At 46.2% G+C, this 9,865-nt stretch overlaps 1 protein-coding gene across 1 annotated transcript; it reads left to right on the forward strand.

Annotated features, from left to right (window-relative positions):
* Window positions 1-206: 206 nt before the first annotated feature.
* LOC138368092 (paternally-expressed gene 3 protein-like) lies at window positions 207-8,257 on the forward strand. The gene is made up of 3 exons (XM_069330391.1): window positions 207-260; window positions 647-1,954; window positions 8,063-8,257. The coding sequence occupies exons 1-3, from the start codon at window positions 207-209 to the stop codon at window positions 8,255-8,257; spliced, it is 1,557 nt and encodes a 518-aa protein (XP_069186492.1).
* Window positions 8,258-9,865: the final 1,608 nt, after the last annotated feature.

A 9,865-nucleotide genomic window follows, 5' to 3' on the forward strand; every position in this document is an offset into this window, starting at 1 on the left:
ACTGCTATTGCAGGAGGGGTGAGAGGCCAGGAACTGCTATTGCAGGAGGGGTGAGAGGTCAGGAACTGCTATTGCAGGAGGGGTGAGAGGCCAGGAACTGCTATTGCACGAGGGTTGTGAGGCTAGGAACTGCTACTGCAAGAGGAAAGGTTTTAGGAACCACAACTGCTGGCTGGGTGGAAGGCCTGTCCCAGTTATCGCAGACCATGCAGCAGAAAGAATTCTTCATGGAAGCATTGTCTTCCCTAGATGACAGAAGAGTAATGGGAGACATGTTCACTACCTACAAAATTCTCTGAGAAATTGACAGGGTAGACAAAAACTTACTATTTATTATGCGTTATACACGAACAAGGGGACACGGGAGGAAACTTAGTACCCAAATAAGCTAAAGAGAAACCAAAAAAAAAATTCTCAGTTTTAGAGTAGTTAACAAATGGACTAGGAATTGAGGTGTTCGATGCAGACTCCATACACAGTTTCAAATTTAGATGTGATAGAGCCAAAAAGTTTTAGGGAATTAAAAACCAGATGATTGACAGCTGAGAGGCGGGACCAAAACGCCAACGTTCAATCCTCTCAAATACAACTAGGAAAGAACACCGATGGAATCAAACAGAAGCGCCCTCCCCCCCCCTTCTCCTAGGACGCTGCTCAGGTTACCAACACCCAGGACGCAGCTCAGGTTACCAACACCCGTGACCCTGCTCAGGTTACCAGCACCCGGGACGCAGCTCAGGTTACCAACACCCGTGACGCTGCTCAGGTTACCAACACCCGGGACGCTGCTCAGGTTACCAGCACCCGGGACGCAGCTCAGGCTACCAACACCCGGGACACTGCTCAGGTTACCAGCACCCGGGACGCTGCTCAGGTTACCAGCACCCGGGACACTGCTCAGGTTACCAGCACCCGGGACGCTGCTCAGGTTACCAACACCCGTGACACTGCTCAGGTTACCAACACCCGGGACGCTGCTCAGGTTACCAGCACCCGGGACACTGCTCAGGTTACCAGCACCCGGGTCGCTGCTCAGGTTACCAGCACCCGGGACGCTGCTCAGGTTACCAGCACCCGGGACGCTGCTCAGGTTACCAGCACCCGGGACGCTGCTCAGGTTACCAGCACCCGGGACGCTGCTCAGGTTACCAACACCCGGGACGCTGCTCAGGTTACCAGCACCCGGGACACTGCTCAGGTTACCAGCACCCGCGACGCTGCTCAGGTTACCAGCACCCGGGACGCTGCTCATGTTACCAGCACCCGGGACGCTGCTCAGGTTACCAACACCCGTGACACTGCTCAGGTTACCAACACCCGGGACGATGCTCAGGTTACCAGCACCCGGGACACTGCTCAGGTTACCAGCACCCGGGACGCTGCTCAGGTTACCAGCGCCCGGGACGCTGCTCAGGTTACCAACACCCGTGACACTGCTCAGGTTACCAGCACCCGGGACGCTGCTCAGGTTACCAGCACCCAGGACGCTGCTCAGGTTACCAGCACCCGGGACGCTGCTCAGGTTACCAGCACCCGGGATGCTGCTCAGGTTACCAGCACCCGGGACGCTGCTCTGGTTACCAACACCCCGGACGCTGCTCAGGTTACCAGCACCCGGGACACTGCTCAGGTTACCAGCACCCGGGTCGCTGCTCAGGTTACCAGCACCCGGGACGCTGCTCAGGTTACCAGCACCCGGGACGCTGCTCAGGTTACCTGCACCCGGGACGCTGCTCAGGTTACCAGCACCCGGGACGCTGCTCAGGTTACCAACACCCGGGACGCTGCTCAGGTTACCAGCACCCGGGACACTGCTCAGGTTACCAGCACCCGGGACGCTGCTCAGGTTACCAGCACCCGGGACGCTGCTCAGGTTACCAGCACCCGGGATGCTGCTCAGGTTACCAACACCCGTGACACTGCTCAGGTTACCAGCACCCGGGACGCTGCTCAGGTTACCAGCCCCGGGACACTGCTCAGGTTACCAGCACCCGGGACGCTGCTCAGGTTACCAGCACCCGGGACGCTGCTCAGGTTACCAGCGCCCGGGACGCTGCTCAGGTTACCAACACCCGTGACAATGCTCAGGTTACCAGCACCCGGGACGCTGCTCAGGTTACCAGCACCCGGGACGCTGCTCAGGTTACCAACACCCGGGATGCTGCTCAGGTTACCAGCACCCGGGACGCTGCTCAGGTTACCAGCACCCGGGACGCTGCTCAGGTTACCAGCACCCGGGACGCTGCTCAGGTTACCAGCACCCGGGACGCTGCTCAGGTTACCAGCACCCAGGACGCTGCTCAGGTTACCAGCACCCGGGACGCTGCTCAGGTTACCAGCACCCTGGACGCAGCTCAGGTTACCAACACCCGGGACGCTGCTCAGGTTACCAACACCCGGGACGCTGCTCAGGTTACCAACACCCGGGACGCTGCTCAGGTTACCAACACCCGGGACGCTGCTCAGGTTACCAACACCCGGGACGCTGCTCAGGTTACCAACACCCGGGACGCTGCTCAGGTTACCAACACCCGGGACGCTGCTCAGGTTACCAACACCCGGGACGCTGCTCAGGTTACCAACACCCCAGCCAGTCCACGGCTGTGTCTGCCAGCTGGTCCACGGCAGTGTCTGCCACCTGGTCCACGGCAGTGTCTGCCAGCTGGTCCACGGCAGTGTCTGCCAGCTGGTCCACGGCAGTGTCTGCCAGCTGGTCCACGGCAGTGTCTGCCAGCTGGTCCACGGCAGTGCCTACCGCCTGGTCCACGGCAGTGCCTACCACCTGGTCCACGGCAGTGTCTACCACCTGGTCCACGGCAGTGTCTGCCACCTGGTCCACGGCAGTGTCTACCACCTGGTCCACGGCAGTGTCTGCCACCTGGTCCACGGCTGTGTCTGCCAGCTGGTCCACGGCAGTGTCTGCCAGCTGGTCCACCAAGTGTCTGCCACCTGGTCCACCAAGTCTCTGCCACCTGGTCCACCAAGTGTCTGCCACCTGGTCCACCAAGTTTCGGCCACCTGGTCCACCAAGTGTCTGCCACCTGGTCCACCAAGTTTCTGCCACCTGGTCCACCAAGTGTCTGCCACCTGGTCCACCAAGTTTCTGCCACCTGGTCCACGGCAGTGTCTGCCACCTGGTCCACCAAGTGTCTGCCACCTGGTCCACGGCTGTGTCTGCCACCTGGTCCACGGCAGTGTCTGCCACCTGGTCCACCAAGTGTCTGCCACCTGGTCCACCAAGTGTCTGCCACCTGGTCCACGTCAGTGTCTGCCGCCTGGTCTACGGCTGTGTCTGCCACCTGATCCACCAAGTGTCTGCCACCTGGTTCACGGCTGTGTCTGCCACTTGGTCCACCAAGTGTCTGCCACCTGGTCCACCAAGTGTCTGCCACCTGGTCCACCAAGTGTCTGCCACCTGGTCCACCAAGTGTCTGCCACCTGGTCCACCAAGTGTCTGCCACCTGGTCCACCAAGTTTCTGCCACCTGGTCCACCAAGTGTCTGCCACCTGGTCCACGGTTGTGTCTGCCACCTGGTCCACCAAGTGTCTGCCACCTGGTCCACCAAGTGTCTGCCACTTGGTCCACGGCTGTGTCTGCCACCTGGTCCACCAAGTGTCTGCCACCTGGTCCACGGCTGTGTCTGCCACCTGGTCCACGGCTGTGTCTGCCACCTGGTCCACGGCTGTGTCTGCCACCTGGTCCACGGCTGTGTCTCCCACCTGGTCCACGTCAGTGTCTGCCGCCTGGTCCACGGCTGTGTCTGCCACCTGATCCACCAAGTGTCTGCCACCTGGTTCACGGCTGTGTCTGCCACCTGGTCCACCAAGTGTCTGCCACCTGGTCCACCAAGTGTCTGCCACCTGGTCCACCAAGTGTCTGCCACCGGGTTCACCAAGTGTCTGCCACCTGGTCCACCAAGTGTCTGCCACCTGGTCCACCAAGTGGCTGCCACCTGGTCCACAACTGTGTCTGCCACCTGGTCCACCAAGTGTCTGCCACCTGGTCCACCAAGTTTCTGCCACCTGCTCCACCAAGTGTCTGCCACCTGGTCCACGGCAGTGTCTGCCAGCTTGTTCACCGCGAGCTGGATCACTGAGACAACCACCCAGATAACCAGGCTGGAGCCACTCGCAACTTCCCACAGATATCAACAGAATGTCGGGTCCTAATGATACTCTTTTCTTCCATACTCTTTAACCTCATACATGCCATTACTCGCCGTCTTCTCTTTCCATACAATCCTAAAATGCTGTATCAAGAACGCCTCAGTGTGTTCCAACGTTCACCTCAGTCTTTGAAGGATTGTCATCGCTCAGGTACAGCCCCCGAGCACTCAGTCTTTCCTTGAAACGCAAGAATGTAAAAATACCAAAATGTTTCTACGACACAAAAGAGGCTGTAAACCTTGATGTTGTTCGGTAATGTGTTGCGTGTGTCATACCTTAAGTAGCGCTGGTGCAGGAAGACCCGTATTTTTCCCAACTTATTCAGATATACATGGAAGTATATGCATCCAGAGGCAAGCAAAACACGACCATGGGTATCAGCACACGAGCACATACTTAAGTATATACACAAGCATGACCACAAGTCCATGCACATATGTGTGTATAATCTCCAACAGGTCTCCCACTCTACATACACTGTACACTCACAAAGCAATAATATTAAGCATATTCTAACACACTATGGCTCTGCGCGTCATATCTACAATATTCAGAATATTTGCATGATTAATCTGGCTAATGGAGCAGGAATACAGAGATAATGGACCCATTACACATGAACATTTTTACATCATATCAGCCGTTCCAGAAAGGTGATTTTGTAGATATGGTCAGATATTAGGTCTCCAGGGGTCAGGGCACTGCAGCGTGTACCGTATCCAGGGGTCAGGGTGCTGCTCTGTGTACCGTATCCAGGGGTTATGGCACTGCAGCGTGTACCGTATCCAGGGGCCAGGGTGCTGCTCTGTGTACCGTATCCAGGGGTTATGGCACTGCAGCGTGTACTGTATCCAGGGGTCAGGGTGCTGCTCTGTGTACCGTATCCAGGGGTTATGGCACTGCAGCGTGTACTGTATCCAGGGGTCAGGGTGCTGCTCTGTGTACTGTAGTAGTAGGGATGGCGGTCCACACATGATATTTTGTTTTCGGCAAATATCGTGTGTAGACCGCCAGGGGTTTCAGGTAAATTTGGGCAGTCACAGATTTGGAAATAAGGAATTCGTATGAGAAAAATAATTTCTGAGATTATAGAAATTTGTTAGGAGTTCTTAAGATGAAAATAATGTCATAGAAGTTTGTTAAGAGTTTTTATGGGAGAAATTCAAATATCGTGTGTAGACCGCCTGGGGTTTCAGGTGAATTTGGCCAGTCACTGATTTGGAAGTAAGGAATTCTTATGAAGAAAATAATTTCTGAGATTATAGAAGTTTGGTAAGAGTTCTTATGAGGAAAATAAGTTGGAAATTTTTTTAGAAATTTTTTAAAAAATATCGTGTTTAAGTCACACAGTTTCCCGGTGAACTCTACGGACAATTCGTGCCTGTTTTGAAAACTGCGTATTTTTCAAAGACCATTTTCTGAGAATATGTTCATATAAGTTTGTTAATTAATTTAAGAGTTCTTATGAGGAAAATAATTTCATAGAAGTTGTTAAGAGTTCTTATGAGGAAAATAATTTCATCGAAGTTTGTTGAGAGTTCGTATGAGAGAAATTCAAATTTTTCAGAGTTCAGTTTTAAGAAAATATTTCAGAGTTTCAAGTAATCATAGAAGTTTATTTATATGTTTATTACCGAATTTTGTAAAAAAGACCATTTTCAGAGAATATTGTCTTAGATGTTTTGTTAAGGAAAACAGACATCTTAGCCATGACATTTAGTTTTATATGCATTTAAGACCGAAAATTAGTCAGAGACAGTTTAAAGCTCAAAATTCTTCAGAGTCCACTTTGTTAGCAAAATTCTTCAGAGTCCAGTTTATGCCTGAAAAAATTCAGAGTCAAGTTTTACCCTGAAATTAACAGAGTCCATTTTATACGAAAAACTCGTCAGAGTCCACTTTGCGAGCAAAATTCTTCAGAGTCCAGTTTATGCCTGAAAATAATCAGGGTCAAGTTTTACCCTTGAAATTAACAGAGTCCTGTTGTTGATCTAAATTATTTAGAGTTCACTTTGTGAGCAAAATTCGTCAGAGCCCATTTTCAGACCAATTTTCATTAGAGTCCAGTTTATACCAAAAATTCGTCAGAGTTCACTTTGTGCCCAAAAATATTAAGAGTCCAGTAATGACGGAAATTAGGCAGAGTCCATAGACGACCAGATTTTAACTGAGTCCAGTTCATTACCAATTTTCATCAGAGTCCAATTGAAGGCCCAAATTTGACAGAGACCGCATTTTTGCTACTAATAGCCCATTTTTAGTCTAATTTTAAACAGTCATATTTCAGACATAGTAAATAAGATCAAGTCAGTTACTGAGCTCCAGCTCTTTTCCTGCACCGTAGTTCATTTGTTCAAGTTCTTTAATAGCAGATCAATTTCCCTGAAATTTAAGATCACTATATTTCTACATAGTAAAATAAGATCCGAACAAATACCAAATTCTAGCTCATGTCCTCTGTCCAAGTTCACTCCTGTAAATTCACTACTATCAGTCCAAATCCCCCCAGAGGTTTAAACACCCATTTACATTTTCAGACCCCCCTGCAAATAAATCAAACTGAAATTACCGAGTTCCAACTCATGTTCTTCACTTAGTTCAATGTTCATCAAATTATTTCAGATCAAGCCCCTCTCCAGTCTATCAAAGTAAACATCATTACCTTTTATACCCATTTTGTACTCAGCTATGTAATATTCACACAGTCATATAACACCTTACCTTCAATACTTTTGTTTACCCAAGTAAGCAATTATCACATGGTCAAAAATCTCACCTTACCCTTTCCCTCCCTTACCTTCTCATCCCCAACATTTCCAAACCTTCAATAATTGTACTGTATTTGCATATTTTCTCTATATTCAGCTGTGTTCTTCACATTCTTTTCCATGTTTTCTGTGTTCACTCCATGTTCTACAAATGTTCACAGCATGCTCAGTTCATATTTTTTTCACCTGTTTTGTCAATTTTTCTCTGCTTTCTACCATTTTCCCCTTATGTTCACTATGTTCTTTTTCATGTTTTCATGTACATCATATGTTCTCTGTACAACTTTTATACTCAAGATCCACGTTCTCAATGTTCTTAGCTTCTTCTTCACATGTTCAGTGTTCATTCTTTATATTCCCTGTTCTCCTTATCATGTTTTCATCTTCTCTGTAAGTTCCTATTCCCAGCATGTTCACTGTATTCATCAACTTTTCTTACATGTTTTCTGTGTTCTTTGCCATGTTCCCCATATGTTCACTGGGTTCATTCCCTTACATGTTATTTAACGTTCTTTAACTAAAAAAATCTTTCGACAATCAACTAAAAACATAGTCACTTTTCGTCATTTCTCAACTAAACTTATTATCCAATCAACTAAAAATAGTCAAAATTAGCCTCGTTCAACACCGTTCTTAACTAAAATGGCCTTTCTCTTAGCTAAAAATTGTCAATGGAAACTTTCCAACACTGTTTATAACTAACTTTATCCATCGTCAAGTAACTGTAAATAGTCTTGTTCATCATTTCTTAACAGCCGTTATGTTTCATCATGTAAGAAAAAATAGCCAAAGATATCTTTCATCGCTGTTCTTAACTGACATTATACTTTGGGGAGCACAAAAAATAACAATGATCATCAAATTTTCTTGTCGTTTCCTAACTAAAATTATCCGTCAATCAACTGAAAATAGCCGCGTTCATCATTTTGTCAAGTCCAGATTCGCTCAATACTTCTTAGAGTAGAAAATTAGTCAAATGGAACATCGTTCTACACTTTTGTAACTAACAGTATACTTCAATGAGTAAGAAAAATAATCAAAGACACTCTTCAAGACATCAAAGACATCCTTTGAGGCATCAAAGTTACTCTTAGAGACATGAAGGCCACATTCAGATACACCCACAGCTGCTCTTCGAGAAATCAAAGACACTCTTTGAGACATCAAAATTACTCTTCGAGACATCAATGTTACTCTTCGAGATATCAAAGTTACTCTTCGAGACATCAAAGACACAATCAAAAACACACTCAAAACGTCAAATACTATTCATGTCCACAAAAGTTATTCTCAGAGCAATCAAAAGTTATTCTCAGTCTTGAAATGTTATTCTCTAATTAACCTTTCGTTCATCAGAGAAGCTTTCTAACACATCTTCGTTCATCAAAGTTATTCTCAGAGACATCTAAAATTATTATCTAAGACGTCAAAGTCACCTTCATTCATCAGAGAAACTTTCCAAAACATCTTCGTTCATCAAAGTTATTCTCTAAGACATCAAAAGTTTTTCTAAGAGTCATCAAGGTTATTCTCTAAGTCATCAAACTTGTTCTCTAAGACATAAAGTTATTCCCTATGTCATAAAAGTTATTCCCCCGAGCTATCAAAGTTTTTCTGTTTTTCTTCGTTCATCAAAGTTATTCTCAGAGTCATCAAAGGTGATCTCTAACTCACCTTCGTTCATCAAAAGCTGTTCTCTAAGACATCAAAGGTATTCCCAGAGTCATCAAGGTAGTTCTCTAAGTCACCAAAAGTTATTCTCAGAGCTAACAAAAAGTTAATCTCAGTCATCAAAAGTTATTCTCTAAGTAATCTTTCGTTCATCAGAGAAGCTTTCTAAGGCATCTTCGTTCATCAATGTTGTTCTCTATGGCCTCAATATTGTTCTCAAAGACATCAATGTTCTTCTCCAAGACATCAAAAAGTTTTTCTCGGAGCTATTAAAAGTTAATCTCAAAGCCATCAAAGGTAATCTCTAACTCACCTTTGTTCATCAGTGTTGTTCTCTAAGATACATTCGTTCATCAAAGAAACTCTCTTTCTTCCATCAAGTTATTCTCAAAGACATGAATGTCGTTCTCTAAGACATCTTCAGTTATAAAATTTATCTCCAAAAATATAACTAGTTCAGCTTTTCATATCAAACCTGCACTTCTGTTAAAATATATTTTCTTAGTAACTTTACCTTAAACTGTTCTCTGAACTACACTGTATAAACGTACATAACCTATCCTTCCCACCCAATGTTACTTACCTAACATAACGTTCCTAAACCTAACCTAACTTAACCTAACTTACCTAACCTATCCTAACTTACTTTACCTTACCTAACGTACCTAACCTATCTTAACCTATCCTAACTTACCTAACCTAACCTAACTTACATTATCTAACTTACCTATCCTAACTTAACGTAAATTACCTAACTTAACCTAACCTAACTTACCTAACCTAACTTATCTATCCTAACTTAACTAACCTATCCTTACCTAACTTAACCCAACCTAACCTAACTTAACCTAACCTAACTTACATATCCTAACTTAACTAACCTATCCTTACCTAACTTAACCTAACCTATCCTAACTTACCTAACCTAACTTAACCTAACCTAACTTAACTTGCATAACTGAACCTAACCTAACTTACATAACCTAACTTACCTATCCTTACCTAACTTAACTAACCTAACGTACCTATCCTTACCTAACTTAACTAACCTAACCTAACCTTACTGAACTTGCATAACCTAACCTAACTTACCTAACCTAACTTACCTATCCTAACTTAACATGCATTCCCTAACCTAACTTTCTTTTTCTTACCTAACTTACCCAACCTAACTTAACCTAACCTAACTTAACTTGAATAACTGAACCTAACCTAACTTACATAACCTAACTTACCTATCCTAACTTACCCAAACTGAC

Source organism: Procambarus clarkii, chromosome 24 (genome assembly GCF_040958095.1).
Source record: "Procambarus clarkii isolate CNS0578487 chromosome 24, FALCON_Pclarkii_2.0, whole genome shotgun sequence".
NCBI lineage: Eukaryota > Metazoa > Arthropoda > Malacostraca > Decapoda > Cambaridae > Procambarus > Procambarus clarkii.